At 41.8% G+C, this 26,769-nt stretch overlaps 3 protein-coding genes across 3 annotated transcripts in view; 2 read left to right on the plus strand and 1 right to left on the minus strand.

The window, feature by feature from the left end:
• The window catches only part of LOC109425056 (uncharacterized), a 149,314-nt gene that overhangs the window by 71,128 nt on the left and 51,417 nt on the right, over positions 1–26,769 (plus strand). The window lies entirely within an intron of this gene.
• On the plus strand, positions 14,765–20,400 carry LOC134290571 (uncharacterized). The gene is made up of 3 exons (XM_062857733.1): positions 14,765–16,258; positions 16,436–19,930; positions 20,155–20,400. The coding sequence occupies exons 1-3, from the start codon at positions 14,765–14,767 to the stop codon at positions 20,398–20,400; spliced, it is 5,235 nt and encodes a 1,744-aa protein (XP_062713717.1).
• Positions 20,692–26,769, minus strand: part of LOC134290572 (uncharacterized) — a 36,738-nt gene continuing 30,660 nt past the window's right edge. Inside the window, exon 5 of the mRNA XM_062857734.1 lies at positions 20,692–20,872. Within this exon, the coding sequence (XP_062713718.1) occupies positions 20,692–20,872 (181 nt within the window). The remainder of the gene's footprint in view (positions 20,873–26,769) is intronic.

The raw sequence follows: 26,769 nt of genomic DNA on the forward strand, positions 1-26,769 counted from the left end.
AGCTCAGAATCCTGATTGAGCATGAGCATGAGCATGAGCATGATTGACCGCCCGCGTTTGCTCCTCTGTTATTGCAAGGACAGCTGCATTTACAGAAAGAACCAATAGATAATGCTTGGGACTAGCCTTCTCCTCATTGTGTAAATGCTGGCATCCCAATACTTTTTTAAAAAGCAATACCAGCGCCAGCCGCGTCCGAATGCAGGTCAATTGAGGATAGGGAAGGAAGTGATGACGTGATTCTCGCTTAGGCCAATAACCGAGGAATTCTCTGCGTTACTACGAGTAATCACTGGGAGTTTGGATACGGGAAGGGATGATTTGTTAGGGGCTTTGTTTTGATAAACAAATTGCTGCAATCACCAGACCGATTCTTGTTTTGCTACGAACGATGCACTCGCGGAAAATTGAATACGTCCTCATATACGCGACATGTCAGGGAATAGTGTCCACCGCACAATCAATTCGAGAAAACAAAACCGCATCTACTGCTAGCTGGCGTCGTACGGCTGATCCCGGATACCACACTCACGCCCCGATCACTGTATTTTAACTACCAGATGGCTTCCAGACATATAATTTTTTATATCAAAAATAGTTTGCGTAAAACGAGGTTCGCGAAAATAAGAAACGAAAGAAACACTCATCAACACCCGTGAAATTACGAAACTGTACTCGAAGAAACAGAACACGCGAAATTACGAAACTCGGCTCGAAGAAATCGACACGGACACCGTGGTCTCCCTGCCACTGAATCGTACGGTAATCTTAATCTTTCTAAAAAAGAGATGCTTTTGCCGTTTTGATCGCTGCTTGTAAATCTGAAATAGAAAATAGTATTAAATGGTGATACTTTCACAACAGTAATATTTTTTTGTAAATTGTGTTATTTACACATAGGACAAATTTACCTGCATTCCTCTGAAACAAACGGTATATTAGCAGTGAAAAACAAATTACGAAAATAGAATAAAAAACAATTAATGAATAAAAAAAACAGTAAAAAAAGTAAACCAAATCTTGATCCTGCATTTAAATTAACCAGACTGGAAAATAGCAAGATTAAAATTTGGTATAGTATGGTAGATCTTACGCCGTAACGCACCATTCCAAGGTGATCTACCCACGTTACGGGTTTGAACAAGTATTTTGATCTCTAGCAAAAGTAAATATTCCAATTTATGTTTGAATCTTTCCATTCAATATGATTCATTATAATACGCAAGAACAATTTCTTAAAAATGTTCTTTTCTTATTTTGTTTAAACATTTATGTTGTTGGCGAAATTAGGAACCCACAATTTGTGTGGGTCCCTAATTTCGTGCACTCTTTTTTATAACTTTGCTTTAGAGGTTCATGTGTACTTGTAGCCATCGCATGATTCGAATAATAATAAAAGTTCTAATAACTATTTTCATTGGTTTAAAATTAGGGACTGCTCATAAACTACGTAGAAAGTGAAAAAAAAAAAACAAATTTATAAATGTGAGAATACTAAGTAAGCTCGGGATGATTTCTTTATCCAAACATTGCACAATGGTCCAGATTTACGAGGAAAGATGCATTCAACGCCTTCAAATGAGTTTTTAGGAAAATATGGTCTACTACAAAGTTGTTTCTAAAAATAAGGCCCTCTTTTCAATATACATGAAAATTAGGGTGGTCCATATTTTCGAATAAATTGGTAAGCAAACTTTTTTATTTGCAAGAATAACTGTATACATTCTTCGAAAAAGTGTAAAATCTATCAATTTTGTGCAAGTTTGCCGAAGACACTTTTTATGTAGCTTTAAAATTGACCGATCTAGAGATATTTTTCTGAATAAGCTTAGGGTGGTTCAAGAAAAAACGGTTTTCCGGCGTTAACTTTTTCAGTTTCGATTTTTCATCAAAGTCGCCCAAGCAGCACTTGTAGAGCATTTTTGAAGACGCGTCGTTTCGTGCGCTGAGATGATCGTTATCTCTTTTGGTTCAAAAGTTATAGGCATTTTTCTTAAAAAATAATAGTTTTTAAAAAAGGTGTTATGACGGGTTGGGGCAAACATAAAAAAATATCTTTTGCCCGCATTCAAAAGAAAAAATGTTGTTATAAAACATATCAAAAAAATAGAGGGGTGTTATTTTTGTAACTCAAGTGAAAAATACTTGAAAAGTGCCTATTTTTTCTAGAAAATTATCAATATCTTTTGAACGGAATGACGTAGCAACATTCTTATCGCACGAAAATGTGCGTTTTTTAAAGCTCTAAAACTGGTTCTTAAACAACTTTGATGTGAAATTTGAAACAAAAAAGATAGATCTCAGCGCACGAAACGACGCGTCTTCAAATGATCTACAAGTGTTTCTTGGGCGACTTTGATGAAAAATCGAAACTGAAAAAGTTAACGCCAGAAACCGTTTTTTCTTGAACCACCCTAAGCTTATTCTGCTATTCTGCTGCTATTCTGCTATTATCAACGCATCCCCTGGCTTTCGCCCATCTGCGTTGTCTTTTCACTAGGCAATACGTCTACCAATTGATGTTTATGGGTGTGGTACTCTCGGGGATTTCTAGTTTAGTTAACTTACTAAGAATACTGTTTCAATCTTTAGTTCAGAAAGACACGTTTATTATTTACCTCTCGCGAAGATTATCTCTCTCTACTTCACAAACCATGGTTGATGTATCGCTGTGTTGTCGGGTGCAGTGTCAAGGCACCACATCTCTTTTTTTCTCGTAAACGCAAAATCTCCTAGCATTTGTAGTCCTTAAATCTCAAAGGAACTTTTAGTTGGCGTCGGGTCCTAGAATGTTCAGAATGGTTTAATCTGGAACTGTTTGCTTGATCAATCGGCGGGGACAGTTCAGGGTTCACCAGTTCTTGATGTTCAGAAAGAGCTACTGTCTCTTGACGGCTACTCGAGGCCTCATTGTAATCATCAATCCGCTTCAGATGTGCAACGTTTCGTCGATATGTTTTATCCGATGTTTTATCCTTTTATCCACGAGCACCCTCTTTATTCACCACCAAGTATTCATTTGGGTTGAAGGTAGTAGATAACTTGTTTGCAGGTTGTTGCCGCTGGCAGCACTGCAAGTAAATGATATGAACATTAAGAAGAGAAATGACAGAGAGATCTGTCAAAGTAGATTTGTGTAGTGACGTGCAAAGGCGTACAATTCTAACAGTTGAATTGTGCTTATGAAAAGATATAATTGAATTAGCCTATATATCACAGAAACTATCACAGATGGATCTAAAGTAATGTTACGGATAACGAATGAAAATCAGTCTGATATCGCTTTGACCGAATTATGTGAGTAACGATTGTAATTGTAAACACTTCTTGAAATAATCAGGCAATAAATTTCAGCTTTTAGCTGTACTCGCACCCACAGATTGGAGTTTGCGATCTGCTCAGAAGAATTCGGCTTCGAGCTTCACACTACCCCTCTCGGAACCCCTTTTTCGCCGTAACAAACTAAAAGATAATTCGACGCGATGGAATCGCCGAATGTAGTCCGACTGGGAAGCTGCAACAACTCTTCGCGTCCCGATCGACCGGGAAGCTGCGGCACTTCTTTGCACCCCGACCGACCGAGAGGCTGCGACATTTCTACGCGCCCCGATCGACTGGGAAGCTGCGGCACTTCTTCGCACTCCGACCGACCAGGAAGCTGCGGCAACTTTTCGCACTCCGACCGACCGAGAATGTGTGTATTTGATTTTTAGAGGGACTTTAACCTTTCGGTCATTCGTCCCTTCGTCGACCGACCGAGAAGCTGCGACATTTCTTCGCGCCCCGATTGACCGGGAAGCTGCGGCACTTCTTCGCACCTCGACCGACCGAGAAGATGCGACATTTCTACGCGCCCCGATCGACCGGGAAGCTGCGGCACTTCTTCGCACCCCGACCGACCGAGAAGCTGCGACATTTCAACGCACTCCGACCGCCCAGGAAGCTGCGACAATTCTTTGCGCCCTGATTATTATTTCAATCAATCGTTGAATCGACAATGTTTCTTGCCAGTGAACGTAGCAACGAACAGCCGTGTCTCCACCCGTATTGCCCTCCGACTACAGAAGATTGAGGAAGAGCGCGAAATTCAGCAGCGCCAATTGGCAGAGGCAAGAAGGGCACTAGAACAGGAGAAACAGGCACTGCAAAACAAATATAGGTTGCTGCAAAAGCAGCTCTCAGAACGAAGAAAGTCCGCCAGGCATGACAAGGTCACAGCTAAAGTCAAGCAAATCACCATATGCTGTAAAACAAGCATCACCATACATTCTTCCCAGGGTGAACCAGCTACCGACGGATTAGCTAATACCAACTCATTTGAGCAGCCGAACTCATATGCTCAACTGGCCCGGACCGATCGCTCGCGACCCTCGCGTCTGTATGGCACTCAGCAGCAGATCACTGGCGCGTTTGCCTATACTGTTCCAAATCGACAAGGTGCTATCGTGAGCAATGCTTTTGCATTGAACGTAGATAATCTTTCCACAATAATAGCAGAGATTAAAGAGATGCTCTCCGCTCAGCCGGATGAAAACAAATATCTATTTCCAAAGTTAACATCAGTCAGAGGGAGATATATTTCACTTCTGACTGCTTGCGCTGAGTGCTCACAATTAGTTCGTGAGCCCAAGCTTTGGCATTTTCTGCTCAATATGCAGTATGGCCAACCAGCGGTGTTGGATGTGATGCTGCCTTGTAGCCCTTTTCAAAAGTCAGTCGAGAAAAAAAAATAGAAAAATGAGTATGCAAAGTGGCTTATCTGGGCAAGGTCTACACACCAAGAAAGTTTCGTTGTAATCTGAGAGGGTGCTGCCAACATTTGTTCGAGTTGGCGCGAAATCCGTCAAAAGGTTAAAACTGCTGCGCCTCTCATAATAAGAAATGGGATCTCATATCAAATGTTCTCAAAGTATATCATTATAACAATGTAATGTATGAAAGTGATTTCATGCCATGATTTTGTATAAACTCCTCCGGGTGTTTTTGCGGGCATTCATCCAGAAATTCCTTTGAACGTTTCTCTAGGTTTTGATACCTCTAAGAAGTCCTCTATGTATTCCTACAGGAATTCCTCCAGGGATTCCTGCAGGAGCACCTCCAAAAAATCCTGCAGGAATTCCCCAAGTATTTCTGCAAGGATATCTCCAAAGATTTATCCGGAAAATCAATCAGGGATCCCTCCATGAATTTCTTCAGAGATTTTTCCTGAAATACCTTCAAGAATTTCTCTAGGAGTTCTTTTAAGAAGTCTTCTAAGAGTTCGTCCAATAATTCTTTAAGAAATTTCTCCGAGAATTCCTCCAAAAGTTTTTCAAAAACTTCTCCAGGAATTTCTCCAAGAATTGCCCAGGAATTTTCCAAAAAAAAATTCCAAGAAGTTCTCTAAGATTTTCTCTAAGAATTCCTTCAGAAACTTCTCCAATAATTTCTTCAGGAAATCCTTTAGAAATGCCTGCAGCAATTCCTCCAGCAGTTTCCGGCAAGACTCCCTCCAAGTATGCTCCAGGAACTCCTCCCAGAATTTCTCTAGCAGTACCTCCATTATTATTATTATTATTATTATTATTATTATTATTATTATTATTATCTTTATTTAAGAGATTTGCAGCCCTAGGCTGGCTCATCTCTGAAACAGTACCTCCAAAAATTCAACGAATTTCTTCACAAATACCTTCAGTACCTCTTAATTCCGCCCTCTTTTGCTTAGTTTTTGACAGATACGCGTATTTCGACTAACACTTATAATCTTCCTCAGTGTCAGTTATCCACTGGATCTGTCAAAAGATAAGAGCAATCTTATCCATGAATTTCTCCAAAAAATCTCCCGGAAATTCCTTACAAAAATACGCCAGAGATTCTTGACAAAAAGTCCAAATTAAATTTATATTAGCCTACAGAAAATCTTGTAGAAATTCTTGGAACAATTCTTGGAGAAATTTATGAAAAAAAGATTGGAAAAATTGCTGGAGAAATTCCTGAAAAAATACTAAATAAATAATTCTTGTAGGAAGAAGAACTTTCGAAGGTACTCCTGGAGAAATTCTTGGAGTAATTCCTGAGGGATATTCTGAAGTAATTTTTGTAGGAATTTTACAAGGAATTATCATAGCTATTCTTGGAAGACCTGCTGGGTTCCAATCTAACGCACGCTTGCAGATTTCGTTTCCGCCCCTGCGTAGAGTGTGGCCGACCCTCCTCCACTTTCGCTCCTGAATTTCTGTCGCTATCGGCTTTTGATGACATCGACGATGGAGCTCCACGTTGGAGATCCAATTGTAAGGCCACCATGCACGAATTATATATCGCAGGCATCTATTGATGAAGACCTGCAGCCGTTGAGTGTTCTCCACTGATACACATCAGGTTTCACTGGTGTATAGCAGCACAAGTTTCACGGTCGAGTTGCACATTCGGATTTTGGTACGTCGACTTATCTGGTTTTTCCCATACATTTCTTAAACTCGCAGGATGTCCTGAAGGAATTTCTGTAGGAATTTTGAAGAAATTGTTAGAGATATCCCTTGAAAAATTCCTAGAGAAATTCTTAGAAAAAATCCTGGAGAATTTCTTGGATAATAAGTAGCCTGGAGTAATTCCTAGAAGAATTCATTGAGGTACCGTGATTTCTGGTGAAATTGGTCGACGTGATGGTCATTTTTGTTTGTTTAAAATAACGGAAAATGATGATCATCTGTCTCAAGAGTTATTGATGACAAGTTGTTTTTTGTCAATATCTTGGAAACGAGTAGAGATATCACAAATCTAAGCACATTTTTGGCCCTTCAGGGTCCTAAAATCACCGGTTTTAGTGGAATAGCGTATTTGTTTTGTCGAAATAAATTTCATGTTTTTTTGGTCCCATACAATTTTTGACAACTTTAGGCCCCTTGAGGGACCACTTAGCCTTGAGATACGGCCTTTTAATTTTGACACGATCATTTTTTAGCTAAAACGATCATTTTCCACTAACGAACTTATAACATTTCTAAATTTTGCAAAATAAGGGACGGCCTACTGCATAGCTTCAGGAGTTTTCTTTGGATTTGTCAAACTTAAAACTTAAAAAAATAAACTTAAAATTTTAAAACATTGCAAAAATTTTACGTAATTTTTCGCATTCTTGGATGGTTATTTCAGGTGGGAAACATATTTCCAGCACTTACAAAGGCATTTCATTTACGGTAAAACGGGGTATGTTTGATAGTTTTTCAGTGAATTTTCCTAATACATGCAACAGTATTTCTCTTAAGTTTATATTTTTTAAACAAGTACTGGGATATCAGTTATCAATTGCAATTAAAAGATTCTAGACTCTTGAATATTCTGGGTGACTTTTAGGGTTCCATATGAGCGAGAATCAGATTTTCATTTTGGGGTGACTTTGATAGTTCCCTGAAAAACCTATCAAATCTTTAAAAAAAAACCAGATTTATCCACCTAGTGGTGATAGTGCCTTTCTCGTCGAATATAGCTGCTAGTACACAGGGTCAAATATTTGTCCAAAAAGAAACCAATGCTCAAACATCTTGTTTGACTCGATCGAATTTTCATTAGTGTCAAACTGATGTTGTTTCTTGAGTTCTTTCCATGTCAAATATTTGACCCTGTGTACTATTGGCCTATGTACTCATGATCTTTCCGTCGACGCAATCAATATTGCCTTAGAATCAGTGTTCAGCCCCAAATCTCTGTGATTTGGTAACGGACGAGAAGGGGGAAATGCTTATAACAGCGATCTGGGACTGTACCACCTAAAAATTTCTGAATCATGAGAATACTTTATTTAGAAAATCAAGAATTTTATCGAGGTCTTCATAGAATTGGGACACTTATTCCGACGTTATGTTCAACGTATGGGCAGAACTGAAAGTATCAATACTTTCAGTTGACTGCTTGACCACCTTCACTGGAGGCTGATTCATACCAAGATGACAATTACTAGCTAGGAATAAACTTTTTTCACAGATCACTTAGAGCTAAAGTGATTGAAGTTAAAGTTTTATCTGCACACTTTATGCTATATTTTATTATCATTGGTTACAAAATTCATGTAGAATTTGTAATGTAGTAATTTGAATTGCCAATGTTATATCACATTCAAATATCAACCACATTACAGAGCTCGCCTTCCAGTCGCATCAAAATTTTGCGCAGTAGTTTTAGATGCAAATAAATATTTAAAAGAATGTTCCGGGCTGATGCGCAACGTTGATCCATCCTACTGTAAATTTACGTCTCAGGAATCTAAAATGGTGTGATTTGATAAGATCGCTTTAGTTTTTTTTTTATGTTTTTGGTTCTCTTGCACATATCTATCGCTTGCATTCATTTAGTTCACTTTCGTAATTCCGCTAAAGCACCCAACGCTGCTTCTGCAACACCACCAGTAGCCTCTCATGTAGACTGAGTCTATTTTGTATTGCTTACAAGACCCCCGGAAAAAAAATGTGATCTGAGTTTATGAAAACTGTTAATCAGCTTACCCGGTACTAAAAACACTACCGGTAGTGCCTATTTTCTTGTTATGCATGCATCAGGTTACTGACAAAAAATCATTTTGATGTACCGCAAGCATGGGTTTGATTCACTTTTATGTATGTCCACTTTCAGCGGGACACCCTTAACCGGCTCCGGAAAATTTACATGGTTCATTTTTACATTTGACCAATTCCGGCGGGACACCTGAAACCGGTTGTGGAATACTATCGGTGGTCTCTAACGTAATCTGAGCTGATTTTCTTGAAAACCTTTCATCAGCTTATCGAAAAAACCGCGATTTGATGAAGCGCATGCATGGAGTTCGGTTCCCTTCTACATTTGACCACAGCCAGAGGGATACCGGGAACTGATTCCAGGACACTACTAGTTTTCCCAAGCATGATCTGAGATATTTTTTCTTGGTAACCGTTCATCAGGATACCTTAAAAGAAATTTGATGTGTCGCGAATATTTTTTTGGTTCTCTTTTACATTCGGCCACTTTCAGCGAGACAAATTGAACCGATTCCGGAACACTATCAGTAGTTTTTAATGTGGGCTTAGCTTATTTTCTTGCTGATCGTACAATTTATCGAAAAGGCCACGATTTGATGTATCGCATGTATGAATTAGGCTACTTCCGGCGGGACACCAGGAACCGGTTCCGGGATGCTACCGGTTCAGATATGATCTGAGACTATTTTCCTGCCGACCGTTCCTCAGGTTATAGAAAAAGTGGCAATTTGATGTATCGCATGCATGGGTTTGGTTCACTATTATATTTGGCCACTTCCGGCGGGATACCCGGAACCGGTTCTGGAACACTACTGGATCAGATATGGTCTGAGACTATTTTCCTGTTAACCATTCATCAGGTTACAGAAAAAGCGGTGATTTGATGTGTCGCATGCATGGGTTTGTTTCACTGTTACATTTGGCCACTTACAGTGGGACACCCGAAACCGGTTCCGGTATGCTACCGGTTTATATATGGTCCGAGACTATTTTCCTGTCTACCGTTCATCAGGTTATACAAAAAGCTGCAATTTGATGTGTCGCATGCATGGGTTTGGTTCACTTTTATATTTGGCCACTTCCGGCGGGACACCCAGAACCGGTCCCGGAACACTACCGGTTCAGATATAGTCCGCGACTATTTTCCTGCTTACCGTTCATCAGATAATAGAAAATGACGTGGTTTGATGGGTCGCATGCATGGGTTTGTTGCAATTTCATATCTGGCCCCTTCCTGGGGTACCGGTCCGGAACACCTACATGGCCATAACTCCGTAACGGCTGGACCGATTCAAACCATTTTCTATAGGAAACAATGGGACAATATTCCGCGTCGATTGAAAACAAAAGCGTTGAAATCGGATGATATTTACTATCCAAAAGTGAGGTGACATTTTTGTACACATACACACATACACACGCACACACATACAGTGTATCAAACAATTGTCCGTACAGCAATTCTTTGGTCGTAATAATTTTTCATTCAAATGTTTATAACTTTTTTATACGTCAATCAAAAAAGCTGGAATTTTGACCAATCTTGGTAAAATTCTGAGCGAGATCGAACAAGTTTTCTGAATGTTATAAAACTTTTAGGAAAACTTATAAGATTTTTGAACACATTTTTAAAACATTATATCTCTGTATGTACTCGATGAAACTTTTTTAATTTTTTCTGTGTTACAGCTGATACCTAAGGTTTTCATATGCAGCTACTTTTGAGGTTTTATATTCACTACAAAAAATATGAAAAATGTGCTTATGTAGTTGACGATGTTTAAAAATTTATCTTATTTTGCACATATAATCTGCCAAACGTTTTCCACCAATAAAAGTACATTATCTGAACGAAAAATACATAGGACCTACTCTTCATATGTAGTTTAGTAGGTCCTGTATAAAAATATGACATGAGGAGAGTTCAAAAACGTTGAAAACACTTGGCACTTTTATTGATCAAAATATGATAAATTTCCAAATGAGACTCTGAACATATACATATTTTTTATACTTTTTGTAGTGAATATAAAACCTCAAACGAAGCTGCATATGAAAGCTTTAGGTATAAGCTGTATCACAAAAAAAAATGGAAAAAGTTTCATCGAGTACATATTGAGTTGTAATGTTTAAAAAATGTGTTCAAAAATCTTGTAAGTTTTACTAAAAGTTTTATAACTTTCCGAAAACTTATTCGATCTCGCTCAAAATTTTACCAATAGAGCATCAATATATGATTTATAATTGATCAAAATTTCAGCGTATTTGATTGACGTATAAAAAAGCTATGATCATTTGAATAAAAAAATATTTTGACCAATAAATTACTGTACGGACAATTGTTTGATACACTGTACATACACACACACATACATACACACAGACATCATCTCAACTCGTCGAGCTGAGTCGATTGGTATATAAGGCTTGGCCCTCCGGGGATTCTATCAAAATTTCATTTCTGGAGTGAACATATAGCCTTTCGGTACACCTTGGTGTACGAGAAAGGCAAAACAATCACATATTGAATTCTTAGGAGTATGAACATGATGAGAAAAGCCATGTGCAATATATTAGATAGATCTTTTTATATCAAAACATTGATTTTTTTTACTAAATTCTACATATAAAACCCGATTTAATCCACCTATGGTGAACAGAACCCTTCTTACACTTATTAAAATTATTGTTGTATTATTTGTTTTTAACATATTTTTTTTGTGTAATTGACCAAAAGTTATAGAAAATATTGTGGATTTGGCATCTAGTGGATTGGTTTCCAAAATAGCATCATGGACCATGGACTAAACTACCAGAAATGACAGACACCTCCTAGAATCTTGTATGGAATTCTTAAAAAATAGCTAACATATTCTGGAATATTGTATCTTTTGTTAACTGACAAAAGATCTTGAATCGATTAACAAATGCAAACTTATTGGATTTGTTAAAGAATTTTTTAGCAAAACTCTCTCTCTCTCTTCTTGGCGCAACGTCCTCATTGGGACAAAGCCTGCTTCTCAGCTTAGTGTTCTATGAGCATTTCCACAGTTATTAACTGAGAGCTTCCTCTGCCAATGACCATTTTGCATGCGTATATCGTGTGGCAGGCACGAACATACTCTATGCCCAAGGAAGTCAAGGAAATTTCCTTTACGAAAAGATCCTGGACCGACCGGTAATCGAACCCGTCGCCCTCAGCATGGTCATGCTGAATACCCGTGCGTTTACCACCTCGGCTATATGGGCCCTTTTTAGCAAAACTAGATATTTTGATAAATATTTTTTAGCTGCCCCCTCAAAATGCAAAATCCAGCCAAAATTTGTTGAAGGGCAGGGGGAGACAAATAGTCAAAATTTAAATTGTATCGGCCTCATTTAAAAACAACCCTTCAGATTTCCCTGCGTATGTTCTTCCAGTGATTCCTTGTTGAAATGGGGAATCCCTGGAGGAAATCCTGAAGAAATTTTAAGAGAAATTCTTGGAGGAATGAGATCCTGAAAAAAATTCTGAAAAAAAAACTCTGGAACTTCTGGAGTAAGTCCTGCATGAATTCCTGCAAAAACACCTTGAAAAATTCCTTCAGGAGTTCTTGGAGGAATTTTTGGAGGAATTCCTGGATGAATTCCTGGTGGAACTTAAAGTTTTCATGGAGATTCATGGAGATATTCTTGGAAAAAATCCTGCACACTAAGTTGAGCTCGGCTAATTTCCATTCTTTTGCCGAGATTTGCACAGCCGAGCGCTCGGCAATCGAAATTTAACTGAGATATCAGCAAAAAGTCAAGTCTATTCATAGCAGCACCCATGGGTGCCGCTATCAACAAACATTAAACGTCAAGCGTTAAGCCGAGATTTCAGCTAATGAACTTTAACCGAGATTCGCACAGCCGATCTCGGCATTCTGTTTTAAGTGTGTGTAATAATTTCTACAGGATTTTCTTGGGGACCATTCATAAATGACTTAGCATTATAAGGGGGGAGTCTCTGAAATTGCTACTAGCCATGAAAGTAGACCACGAGAAAGGAGGGTATTGAAAGTTGCCCAAAAACTGCTGCGTCATGTGTGGATGCTCCCTAGTTGAAAATTATGGTAAAAATCCATTGCTTGAGCAATTCCTGGAGGATTTTTCAGAAGATTCCCTGAAGCTATCCCCGGAGATATTTCTGGATGAAATTGTTGAGGAAGTCCTGGAGAAATTTCTGGAGGAATCCGTAAAATAATTTCCGGAGGAATTCTGAAGTAAATTGTGGAGAAATTCCTGAAATAATTTCCGGAGTAATTCCTTTTGGAATCCCGGTTGAGTTTCTGTACTAATTCCTACACGAACTACCGGAGGTATCCCTGGAGAACTGAGTAAATGAATCCCTGGTGGCATCCCTGTAGAAACTCCTGGAGAATTTAATGAGTCTCCTGGTGAAATTCTTGGGGAATCCGTGGAGGAAGTTCTGGAGAGAGATCCTTATATCACTGCAAAAAAAGCAAAAAAAAAGTTAAACAGCACATAAATTGAAGATCAACTGAAATTTGCGGCAGAAAAATGTAAATCACCAACATTTAACGTCAACCGAGCAGCCCGCTGCTGGTGAGACGGCTTGTTTACAGATTTTAAAGCATATTCGCTTTAAATTTACATGCATCTGCTATAAACCATGCCAGCCACTCTCCGTCGTCAGCTATTAAGAACGGCTGCTCGCAGCTGTTGCGGTTTCCCCGTTGTCTCTCTCAGTACTCTCTGCAGCAGCCGGAGCATGTCGGAAATGCGTGCGTTATGGTTAGAAGCAGTTTAACTTTGACTGTCTACTATTCAACAAGCTGAGATAGCCGAGAGAGCTCGAACGTGCTACTCATATTTCCAACATATATGACGGGGTCCTTTTGTTACATTCGATCCGTCTTAATTTTACAGGTTTTTTTCGAACTGTGTGGAAGAATTTTCTTGAAGACGCACTGCACAGTGGTGCGAGGGCGGTCGAAACCTAAAAAATGAAAATGCTTTTCACGTAGATATAATATTTTTGTCAGATTCCTAAATATTTCAACTGTAGAAATCCAAAATTTCAGATCGATTCATTGAAATTTGAATTTTTGACAGCCTCCTGAACGGACTGTGGTTTATGGCCTTCATACAAAATCTATAATGTTTATTCACAGCTATGCCAGTGTCCCGTGCTTTAATAAACGCATGAACTATAATATGTAGTTGCTTTGAAGGCTTTGTTCGTAGATATGTGAAGATCATCTGTGTTCAGTTTGACATCAGCCAAACTGAAGTACAGTCAGCGGCGGCGTCTAGCAGTGGCAGTTACACATTTGCACACGAGAGCTCCGCCCATCCAACCAGCGACGATCGAACGACGACGACGAAGTAGAGCCCGAACAGCGAACGGGCGACAATAAAACCAACAGTCAAACAACAACCAGCGTCAGAATTCTTTCATCCGTCGTCGAGACAATCACACAACAGCGAGAGCGAAGCCGAAGCGAAGGAGAACGATTGGGTTCCACGTGCGGACCGCATGATCCCGTCGACAGCACCAACGGCGGTGCGCTGGTAGCGTGATCGGCGCGTGGCTCCACCTCGAGTAGGATCGGGGCTATAAATACAGTGCGCATCGTGACAGCAGCATCAGTTTTCTGCGAACCACCGAAGAGTGTACATTAAAGTTAAGTGGAGAGAAATGAATAATATAGAGTAGTTTAAGTAAATCTCCTGTGTTTGCATCTGGTCATCGCGCTTCTGAAACATCCCCGATTCCACCAAAAGAGTTGTTCAGAAATAATTTTCCTAGAGTTATTCGGAGCAACGGAGTTGTTCGGAAATTGTTTTCCTCCTCACCAACAGCCTTTATCAAGGCTCAAAGAGTTATCAGGTTGCTGCTAGCGGAAGCTAGTCCAGCTCAACCACCGAGGCTTCATGAGGCGAAGCCCGGCCAACGTGTGGCCATCATCCTGGGAAGGAACGCGAGGGTTCCTGCTCCCACCCGGCTCGGTTCCTGAGCGGAACGCGAGCACCACAACGTAGCCAGCGCAGATACAGTCCACTGCCATCCCGTACATGGAATTGGTCCTTCGAGCCGGATACTCGAGTGCGAGTGTCCGAATGTGTTATCGACGGTGATCGGTGGTTGGATCGGATGAGTGGTGATTGGAGGCAAACACGGAGAAGTTAGCAAAAGTGATTGAAAGACAAAGACAATAAGTGAACAAGTGACAGTTAGTGAGAACTATAACGAACTAAAGTGAAGTGAAGGAAGCAAATCAGTAAAAATGAAGCACACACCAATGAAGTCGTCCAAGATGGCCAGCTCTAGTGAAGAAGATCTGAGCACTCTTGTACTGTTGCGTGGCATGGCACAAGGTAACATCACGCGCATCAAGAACATCTTGACCCAAGCCCAAGCGGACCAGGCTGAGCTGCCTTCCGCTCAAGTGAAAGTGTACGTAAAGAAAGTGGAAAGTGCCTACAAGGAGTACCATCAGCACCACCAGCAGATAGTGGCGATTCTTCCTTCGAACAAGAAGGAGGAACAGAAAGAGAAGTTCCTGCAATTCGAGACGTTGCACGAAGAGGTTTCCATCATGCTCGAGACCCTTCTCGAGGTTCAAGCCGCACCACCTGCGGCGCAACAAGTGCAACCACCGGCGAACCAACAACCGTTGGTCATCCAGCAATCTCTTCCTCGTGCCATCCCCACCTTCGACGGGAGGTACGAGAATTGGGAACGGTTCAAGATCATGTTCCGTGATGCAGTCGACCGTACCAACGAAGCACCTCGAATCAAGCTGTATCACCTTGAGAAGGCCCTCGTCGGTGATGCGGCGGGTATCATTGACGTGAAGACGATTGCCGATGGAAACTACGCCCACGCCTGGGAGTTACTGGAGGAAAGGTTCGAGGATCAGCGACGAATGATCGACATCCATATTGCTGGACTGCTCGGTGTGAAGAAACTTTCAAAGGAGAATTTCGGTGAGTTGCGATCCTTGGTCGAGTCTACCACTAGTCACGTGGAAAACTTGAAGTTCCTTGACCAAGAGTTCACCGGCGTCTCTGAGCTCATTGTCGTCCACCTGATCGCACGTGCACTGGATCCTACCACGAAGAGGTTATGGGAGTCGACGATAAAGCGAGGAGAACTCCCAAACTACGAAGACACCCTACAGTTCCTGAAAGACCGCGTCTCAGTTCTGGAGAGATGCCGCGATACGGATGAAGAAGCCAAGGCACAGCGTACATCGGCGAAACCAGCTACGAGGAAGCAGGCGTTTCCCAATGCCAACGCAGCGACAGCTCCTCCATCAGCGGATCAGCGGTGCACCATTTGTGATGAAAGCCATGTTACGTACAAATGCTCTGTGTTCAACGGCTTGAGTGTGAATGATCGACTGGCCAAAGCCAAACAGAAGAACGTGTGCTACAACTGCTTGAGAAGTGGACATAGTGTGAAGAACTGCCCATCGAAGAAGTCGTGCTCCATGTGCAACAAGCGGCACCACACCCTGCTCCATTTGGAAGGTGGTGCAATCTCGTCGCAGCCTGCGAATGAAAATTCAGCGAATGGAGTTCCAGGATCAGCCCAACCGGCGGCGTCGGCTGTCAGACAGCAGTCGGCCGAGAACCAGCCATCAGTGACAGCAGCGCATTCCAACAACCCGGTGAACCCAGCGAGCCAGGTGGTGTTGCTCACTGCCCTTGTCAACGTTTTGGACCATCAACAGCGGCCTCGTGTGTGCAAAGCCCTGCTAGACTGCGGATCTCAGGTGAGTTTTATCTCCCAATCATTTGTCAATACTCTTGGTATTCAAGTGGAAGAAGTAAGTGTCCCGATAACAGGCATAGGCAGTGTAAGGTCGACAATCAGGCAAAAATGTACCATTAACGTCCACTCTAAATGCAGCGATTTCTCTTTCATGGTGAATTGTTTGGTCTCGCCGAAGATTACTGGTCAGGTTCCGTCGGTTAAGATAAATTTGGAGAATTGGGAACTTCCTCAAGGTCTCAGGCTGGCTGATCCATCCTTCCATGAACCTAGCCATGTTGATTTGCTCATTGGAATGGACTGGTTCTATGACATTATGAAATCAGGGTATTTGAAAATAGACGATAATCTCCCTAGCCTTCACGACTCTAAGCTTGGTTGGTTAGTCGGGGGCAAGTTGTGTGACTTTTCTTCAAATCTTGTGCTGAATTCCTGTGCCGTTCGAGTTGACCCCGTTGAAGAGCTTGTGCAGAAATTTTGGGAAGTTGAAGGTGTGTCTTCGGAGGTGGTTCTGTCCAGTGAGGAAGAGCAGTGTGAATCGCAGTTCGCATCAACCCATCGTCGAGACGACAGCGGTCGTTTCATCGTTCACCTCCCATTGAAGGACAACGCATCTCAACTATCGGATTCCCGTACCATGGCCTTGCGACGATTTTTCATGCTGGAGTCTAAACTACAACGTCATCCAGACTTAAAGGCCCAGTATGATGCCTTCATGGACGAGTACGAATCTCTTGGGCACTGCCGGGAGGTCCAAGAACACGACGATCCCCCTGGAGTTTTGAAGTGGTATCTTCCCCACCATGCCGTCCTCCGCCCATTGAACACAACTACAAAATGCCGGGTGGTATTCGACGCATCTGCAAAGGTGGCCGGATTGTCCCTCAACGATGTTTTGATGACCGGATACAACGTTCAGAGCGATTTATTGTCTATCATCCTACGGTTCCGGAGGTATCGATACGTTATGAGCGCCGATGTAGCCAAAATGTACCGCCAGGTTGCCGTAGATCCCGCTTTCACTCCACTACAACGGATTTTTTGGAGAAAGTCGCCCCAAGACCCACTACGTGTTCTCGAACTAACTACTGTGACGTACGGAACGGCCTCAGCTCCTTTCTTGGCCACGCGATCTCTGCTGCAACTTGCACGGGATGAACGAGAAACCTTTCCGCTCGCTTCCGCCGTTGTCGAGAAAAATGACTACATTGACGATGCTCTTTTTGGTTCCGACGATTTCCTACAAGCATGTGAGCTTCGAGATCAGCTGATAGCCTTGCTCCAGTCCGGTGGAATGCACCTTCACAAGTGGTCATCCAACACTAGTCAGCTCCTATTGCCCATTCCCAGTGAAGATCGAGACAGCTGCGCATCTTTCAGCGAAAGTGGCCTCAACGAGGTCATCAAAACCTTGGGATTGATGTGGAATCCTTCCACAGACGAGTTCTTGTTCCGATCATCCCCTTCAGAAAAGGCCAGCAGACCCACCAAGCGTCAAGTCCTGTCCAAGATTGCCAAGATTTACGATCCGCTCGGACTTATTTCTCCAGTGGTGGTACTGGCAAAAATAGTCATGCAGAAATTGTGGATCAGCAAGCTGAATTGGGATGATCCGTTAGACGATACCCTCCTGAACGAGTGGGAGAACTTTCTGATGTCACTGCCAACTTCGGAGCAAATTCGCATTCCACGCCATGTGTTATCGAACAAAGCGGTGCGGTACGAATTGCACGGATTCGCGGACGCGTCCCAGAAGGCGTATGGGGCATGCGTGTATGTTCGCTCAATATTCCCTGATGGCACCGCATCGACGAAGTTGGTCAGCGCTAAGTCTAAAATTGCACCGATTTCACCCCTGACAATCCCTCGAAAAGAATTACTAGCAGCCCTTCTTTTGTCAAGATTGATTAGTAAGGTCGAAGCAGCGTTGGAGATGAGCTTCAGTTCCATCGTTCTCTGGTCGGATAGTCAAGTTGTATTGGCATGGTTACACAAACCGCTTGGCAATCTCCAAACCTTCGTCCGCCACAGAGTTACAGAGATCACATCGAATACTAGTCACGTTTGGAAATATGTTCGCACGGATCAGAACCCCGCCGATACTGTATCTCGAGGACAGTCTGCAAGAGAGTTAGCTAACAACGAGCAATGGTGGAATGGTCCTCAGTTTTTGTGCTTCGTGGATTACCCAGAAGAGCGGCCACAGTCACTCCAAGATTGCGAAATTCCCGAACTCAGGGTTGAGCTAGCTGCACTGTCGGTCATGAACTACGAGGAATTCCCTGTGTTGACAAAGTTTGCTTCGTTCCGGAAATGCCAACGGATTGTTGCCTACATGCTACGCTTCATTTCGAACGCTCGAAAGAAGCAGGCTGATCGAGTGATGTCTCGGTATCTCACTATTCCTGAACTACGGGCGGCATCAAATTTGATCGTTGGAGCCATTCAACATCAGGAGTTTGCCAAGGAGATCGAATGTGTACGAGCAGACGAACCCAACCATCGTCTTAACAATTTGAAACCATTTCTCGACGAGGATTTACTGCGAGTTGGAGGTAGACTTGGTCAGTCTCAGCTTCCATTCGGAGTGAAACACCAGCTGATATTGCCAAGCAACAACCCCATCGTGCACGGTTTGATAAACGACGTCCATCGAGAGAATCACCATGCCGGAAACTCCATGGTACAATACCTTTTGCGACAACATTTCTGGTTGATCAACGCGAGATCGACAATTCGGAAGGTGCTGAGAACCTGCGTTACCTGCTTCCGGACGAATCCTACCACGATTGATCAGCAGATGGAAAACCTACCATCGTATCGGATTAACTCAGCGCCAGTCTTCGAGAGAGTTGGGCTTGACTTTGCCGGACCAATCTACGTCAAGCAGTCAGTTCGAAAGGCGACTCCGGTAAAGGGCTACATCTGTGTCTTCATCTGTATGGTGACAAAGGCCATGCATCTGGAAGCCGTGGAAGATCTGTCCACAGACTCGTTCCTTGCGGCTTTTCAACGGTTCGTGTCCAGACGAGGATATCCGAAGGAAGTCTTCTCCGATAACGGGACCAATTTCATCGGAGCAAGGTCAGCATTGCAGGAGCTCTATCGGCTTTTCAAGGAGGAGACGACCCAGAACAAGATCTTCGAGTATTGCCAAGCAAAGCAGTTCGTTTGGAAGACCATTCCCCCAAATGCGCCACATTTCGGAGGACTTTGGGAGGCCGGTGTGAAAAGTGTTAAAACAGTGCTCAAAAGGGTTTACCAATCCACCTCCCTAACACTCTCCGGACTATCCACCCTGTTGTGCCAGATTGAAGCAATCCTCAACTCGAGACCACTTTATTCCCAATCTAACGATCCAACGGAACCTGAAGCGTTGACCCCTGGACATTTTATTGCCAACCGTCCACTATTAGCAATTCCCGAACCGTCTGTAGTAGGTATCCCGACCAATCGTTTGTCCCACTGGCAACACATACAACAGCTTCGCGAACACTTCTGGAAACGATGGTCGAGAGAGTATCTCACCGAATTACAAGTGCGAGGCAAATGGACCAAACAGAAAGTTAACATCCAACCGGGAATGGTTGTTCTCCTGAAGGATGACAATTTGCCCCCACAGTGCTGGAATCTGGGTCGGGTAGAAAGGGTACACCCGGGAACCGATAACCTGGTAAGAGTGGTAGACGTTCGAACGAAGACTGGTACATTTAGACGACCTATACATAAGCTTGCGCCTTTGCCTATTTTGGACAATGATCCAAATTTCCAAACTTCCACTTTTTGCCGGGGGGAGAATGTTCAGTTTGACATCAGCCAAACTGAAGTACAGTCAGCGGCGGCGTCTAGCAGTGGCAGTTACACATTTGCACACGAGAGCTCCGCCCATCCAACCAGCGACGATCGAACGACGACGACGAAGTAGAGCCCGAACAGCGAACGGGCGACAATAAAACCAACAGTCAAACAGCAACCAGCGTCAGAATTCTTTCATCCGTCGTCGAGACAATCACACAACAGCGAGAGCGAAGCCGAAGCGAAGGAGAACGATTGGGTTCCACGTGCGGACCGCATGATCCCGTCGACAGCAACGAACGGCGGTGCGCTGCTAGCGTGATCGGCGCGTGGCTCCACCTCGAGTAGGATCGGGGCTATAAATACAGTGCGCATCGTGACAGCAGCATCAGTTTTCTGCGAACCACCGAAGAGTGTACATCAAAGTTAAGTGGAGAGAAATGAATAATATAGAGTAGTTTAAGTAAATCTCCTGTGTTTGCATCTGGTCATCGCGCTTCTGAAACACCCCCGATTCCACCAAAAGAGTTGTTCAGAAATAATTTTCCTAGAGTTATTCGGAGCAACGGAGTTGTTCGGAAATTGTTTTCCTCCTCACCAACAGCCTTTATCAAGGCTCAAAGAGTTATCAGGTTGCTGCTAGCGGAAGCTAGTCCAGCTCAACCACCGAGGCTTCATGAGGCGAAGCCCGGCCAACGTGTGGCCATCATCCTGGGAAGGAACGCGAGGGTTCCTGCTCCCACCCGGCTCGGTTCCTGAGCGGAACGCGAGCACCACAACGTAGCCAGCGCAGATACAGTCCACTGCCATCCCGTACAATCTGTATGGCATTTAAGTTGTGAAAAAGCTGCCTAAAAATGAGTTATCCTTCGATATTCTTGAAAATTACCCATTTTTGAGTCGAAATTGATCTAAAACTATAGTAGGACGTGCGCGCCCGCGGTGTGGTTGTGCGATTTTGTAAGCCTAAAGCATTGTCCAGTTGGAATCCGGACGCAAAGGATAATTTATTGTGACGCTCTCAATGATCATAATCATATTTTTTTACAGCAGTCTGATCATAAACAAGTCCTCTATTGATGGTGAAAATTTCATCGATTTTCTTGCTACGAGTGAAAAGTTATTTCAGATTGAAGACAAGTGAAGGAAAAAAATCTTGCACAAACACGCTGAAAATTAAGCGTGGTCAGGTACGACAGTCGCGAAAAATGTTAATGTCTCCACAACCATTATGTGTGATGTGCACAGATGTTGTTAACCATGCCATGAGGAAGTGCCCAAGGAAGATTGAAGTTTATGTTCATGGATAAATCTGCTTGGAATTCCAAGATTTGCCAGGAAGTTTGAGCTCTGGACATCGTTTTCTCACATCACGATTTTGACACCAAATGTGTACAAAGATGATAACCTCAAGAATCGCGTGCTGCTTTTCAAAAATGCACACAAGGGATCTGCAGAGGTTTGAGCTAATTTGGTGAGCTATCACGACAGCCTGAGATGTGCAGTGGTGTCATCAATGTTGGGTAGTGTTTATTAACGATAAAACACTCAAATTTCACTTCTTTGGAATTCACTGAATAGCTTTTAATTTCGCAAGAAGAGAAATATTTGGCAAAGTTTCTTTGGAATCCTAATCAGATTGGTAGAGGGTCTCAGGACACTACAGAGATGACCTGATTGTTAAACAAATCCGCCGAAGGGGTTGATGTTAAAATTTACTACCATTGTGCAGATTTTTAAGGAAGTAATCACAGAAAAAATGAGAAAATGTATTAAAAATTTAATTAAATAATTTTAATGATATTTTTCCATGAAACTACAGTAAATTATCTTTGTGTTGAGGGCTTCACCTTTTCTGTTTGTTATTCCACCTCTGAGATATAAGTGACTATCTGCGTCCGGATTCTAACTGGACAATGCTTTAAGACCAGTGCTTTCGATTGGTGTATGATTTATTTTGCGAAAACTTGCGATAGATTTCATGATTTCCATATGTTTTTGAGGGTTTTGGGTAAGAGGTTTTGGCTGGCTTTTGTTCAGCAACGCACCACTGTGCACTGGTGCCAGAAGGATTGCCTGGAGGAATTATTGAAGAAAAAAAACCCTGGATGGACTAGGTCGATTGACCACCCGCGGCGCTGGTATCGTTTTAGCTCCTGTTTGACGTTTGCTCACTAGCGCCATCTAGTGGCGGCCTGGCCAAACACAGTACATTTAGCATTGGGCGATCACGTTTGCGTGACGATGTTTTTAATGAAATTTGTTCTAAGAGTTACGTCTGTTTCTCTGTGGTTAAACAGCACATAAATTGAAGATCAACTGAAATTTGCGGCAGAAAAATGTAGATCACCAACATTTAACGTCAGCCGAGCAGCCCGCTGCTGGTAAGGTGGCGTATTTACAGATTTTAAAGCATATCCGCGTTAAATTTACATGCATCTGCTATAAATCATGCCAGCCATTCTCCGTCATCAGCTAAACGAACGGCTGCTCGCAGCTGTTGCGGTTTCCCCGTTGTCTCTCTCAGTACTCTCTGCAGCAGCCGGAGCATGTCGGAAATAGTAGGGTAAGTGCTCCAATTATGGCTATAGTACCAATTATTCGCCATAGTTGATTTTCACCCTTTAACGATGTAAATCAACAAGAAAAAAAATATGGACAACAGATCACGTTCACAAAATATGGTTACACTCATTTAAACTCCACATTTTGCTCAAATTATGGAAGGAATAAATCATTTTCCTTAAAATTTCGGCTTCCATACACCCTTTTTCGCCATAGTGTACCAGTTATGGCTAATCCCATAAGGAATGCATGCAAATAGTGCGAAAAGGAACCGAAGTTAACAAATGTAGCCATAACTGGTACAGGGTTCCTATCGTTGGCACACGCTTTAATAAATACTAAAAGTAGTTTTGGCTCCGTTTCTATATTTTTCCTATAAAGTATGCTAGCTCAGCTATCTTTTAACATATTGGTGACATTCGTTGGTCTTCTTGTTATTTTTATACAAATAGTTTTGCTTAGGTAGTGCCATAATTGGTACACTTACCCTAATCCTACATTATAGAGATCTGCGGAGGCGGCCATTGTGAGCCAATCGTGCAGAGAGAACTGTCAAAGTGTGAGCCAAATGAACATGCTTATCGTTCGTAGGAAGGCGTCGTTTGAACGGTATTGCAATCGGAACTAAATAAATTTAAATTATTTATTTTTAATATCGAGATATTGGTGGCATATGTATGTTTAGTAAAAAGATAAAAATTTATTAATTCTGCTTTCAAAAGCTCATGCTTATGACGACACTTTTGTTGCTGAACTTGTCGAAAAAACTTCCATTGCTGCTTCTTGATTCACTTCTGCCGATACGATTAGCGTAACACTTTTGCAATGAATTTCAGATTTCTTCGATTGCTCCGCTATTTCAACAAAATTTTGAAAAAAAAATCTTCCATAATTAGAAAATGTAAACAAAACAACTTGAACCACAACGAAGTCACGCACAAAGTTTGAACATCTAGCTTTGTAGCAAGTGTTGGCAGCTGTTGTAAACAAAACAAACAGCGTTGCCGAATCGACGTATGTAACTTCTGCTCATCTCTATGTAGAGGATTTCTAGTCGGAAATGCGTGCGTTATGGTAGAAGCAGTTTAACTTTGACTGTCTTTATTTAATAAGCTGAGATAGCCAAGAAAGCTCGGGCGTGCTACTCACACCCCAAGGATCTGAGTTAAATTCTCGCACGGAGCTCAATTTTTCTTTATATTTTCTAACAGATATCTGCAATATAATTTTAAGATCGCACAAAAATTTCAATCATATATGACGGGGTCCTTTTGTTACATTCGATCCGTCATAATTTTACAGGTTTTTTTCGAACTGTGTACTACTGAATATTTGAATCAACCGTTAAAAAGGTGATCGATGGGAAGCGATGAGAGTGTGACGTCTGTTTCTCTGTGGTTTATCTTTCATATTTTTTGCTGTGTACTTTATCGATCTTGTTGCCGTCCTCTTCATGCTCATGTTACATCTGTCAAAATGATTGTCAGTCATTTTGAGGTTAGGTTCGTTTGTGTAATGAAGAATTACTGAAGTAGTGGGACCATATTTGGATGGGAATTTTGGTGCGCTCTCAAAATCAAAATTACATTGCAGAGATATCTGATAGAAAATATAAAGTAAAATTGAGCTCCGAGTGAGAATCGAAATCAGGTCCTTTGACGTGTGATTAGCACGCCCGAGCACTCTCGGCTATCTCAGCTTGTTCGAAAATGTGCAGTCAAAATAAAAATGCTTCTACCATAACGAACGAATTGCCGACCTGCTTCGGCTGCTGCGGAGAGCAGGGTTGGTAACCATCAGTCTCGTCACTGACCAACGACGAAAAACTAAAAAAGTTCGTCAACAAATAAAACTCCGTCACTTGCATCATCATCAGCGACCGACAAAGTAACCACAGCGAGGATGAACTGAAAACTGAAACTCTTTTGTCTTCTTCTGCAATGACGAAAAATGAACGTGTATTTTTTTTTTATTTGCGGCACTTTACACCGGAGTGCATTCGTGCCACAAAAAACTGAACATGTAATCGTCACATGACATCTGACTGCAGACAAAAGACGAACCAGTCACGCCTTTAATTGATGAATCAGCCTTTGTTTTTCGAACTGCTGAATTAGCTCTGCTGGTATGCTTGGTGCGTTGCCAATCTGAAAGTTTTGGGTTCGATTTCGAATCAAGCGGGGTTTCTTTTTGCATAGCGCTGCTGGTTAAGTGACGCAAACTTTTTATTATCTGTTGTCGTCAGTGATTCTTCTTCAGATCCGATGACTATTACCAACTCTGGCAGAGAGTACTGAGAAAGACAACAGGGGAAACCATGCGCGCAACCAGAGATTGGCAGATTCCAATACAATGTGGTATGAAACATATACAAATATTGTATTAGGGCCTTGCAAATACAAAAATTGGTAGGTGGCAGTATACCAAAAATTGTATTGGCTTCCTAGAATCTGGAAAAGGAAAATTTCGCACGTGTGCTCGCTCTGTCGCACAGGTTTCTCATTATTTGTTCTATTTTTAAACTGATCATGGCAGCAGCGGCGGAATCAAATACCAATACATGTTTAAAAAGAAATACGGGCGGCGGCGGGAATCGAACCGAGACACTATCATAGTGATACACAGTATCCTGCGCTCTAACCAGCACGGCTATAACTGCATATGAATAGACGAGAGGCTGAAAGCCATCATGATCAACACAAACGTGGCTTGGTGATGGAAGTGATACAGCCGCCACACTGCACAATGGGTCCAGAGCCGTATTTGCGAAGACAAAACTGTTTAAGCTTCAGCTTGAAGTTTTTAGACACATATTGTGTTTTAGAAAGTTTATTTTCAATTGTTGGCCCTATTCTCATTATTGTTATGTTAGGGTGGTTCGCCTGGTTAAACTGATTCAAAAATCTGCTTTCTAATAATTTTATTTGCGATTTCATGATGGATGGTGATGGATCGTTTAATTAGAAATTCCACCAATAAGCGGCGCCAGAGGTCAAGCAAATTTTAAATTTTATATATCTCAGGACTCTCACCACTTAGAAAGTTGGTGTCTTCGACAACGTTGTTAAGTGAGTCAAGGGCTTACAGTTAATGGTCCACTTGTTTCAAAATTTCGCCACTAGGCGGCGCTAGTTACACATTTGCAAAATCATTCAAATAATTGATTTTTTTTCGTGAAGTAATCAACAAGCTGTAAGTTTGTTTTCTTTGAACGTGTCTATGTCAAGACAAGGGTTTTTCAAAGAGCTATGTATTAGTCATAATTGTGCGACATTTCATTTCATTCGGTTCACTTGATCCAGAGATATAGCAATCAAACGAAGAACACTCAAATATGAACTACTTTATTAGAGTTGCTCCAATTTCATGTAAAGTTATACAATCGAGCCCAAATTTGTACCGTTTATAGCTATAACTAGTTAGTGGTGGAATTTTGAATCAAATGGCTCATCATTTTTTAGTTCTTGACCATTCAAATAATATTGCCGAAGACACCAACTCTCTAAGTAATCAGGATCATGAGATATTTGGTATAAACATTTCATCAGTGTTACGTCTGTTTGTCTCTGGTATGACAGATATCACAGACAGCAAGACGGCGAAATTTCCATACCGTACATCTTAGCACCATGATTACTTAAATATTTGGTATACTTGGCAAAGTTGTTAGGCCAGCCAAGGTCTTACTGGTGATGGGTCGTTTGATTCAGAATTCCACCACTAGGTAGCGCTGACGATAAATTAACTTTTATATTCCATATATCTCAGAACTCTGATTACTTAGAAAGTTGATTTCTTCGGCATTGTTGTTAGGTTTATTAAGGCCTTTCAGTTGATTAGCTGATTGGTTCAAGATTCTGCCAGTAGACGGCACTAGTTGCAAATTAGTAGAAGCTTGTATCTTTTACTTATTATCTCGAATATATTCAGCAACCTCCCTAATAGAAAAATATGATACAACGTGCTTAACAACCCTTTCGGGCTATAATTTTGATCATACATGGAATGATACAATCATTCGCCAAATCGCCAGTGTATAATACATTTTTATTAGTATTAAATGTATTCTATGTGTAGGGAATATTCTCAAATTTTATCTGCTAGTTGCACAACTAATTAGCTATAAATGGTACAAATTTGGGCTCGGTTGTA

Source organism: Aedes albopictus, chromosome 3 (assembly GCF_035046485.1).
Source record: "Aedes albopictus strain Foshan chromosome 3, AalbF5, whole genome shotgun sequence".
NCBI classification, from domain to species: Eukaryota; Metazoa; Arthropoda; class Insecta; order Diptera; family Culicidae; genus Aedes; species Aedes albopictus.

What these genes read in the sequence shown, in the direction of transcription:
- LOC134290571 (XM_062857733.1), top strand. Translation starts at nt 14,765, where the DNA reads ATGAAGCACACACCAATGAAGTCGTCCAAGATGGCCAGCTCTAGTGAA. An exon ending in TGCTAGACTGCGGATCTCAG is followed by an intron (nt 16,259 to 16,435) that starts GTGAGTTTTATC and finishes GTCTCGCCGAAG; the next exon opens with ATTACTGGTCAGGTTCCGTC. An exon ending in ACCCGGGAACCGATAACCTG is followed by an intron (nt 19,931 to 20,154) that starts GTAAGAGTGGTA and finishes CCATCCAACCAG; the next exon opens with CGACGATCGAACGACGACGA.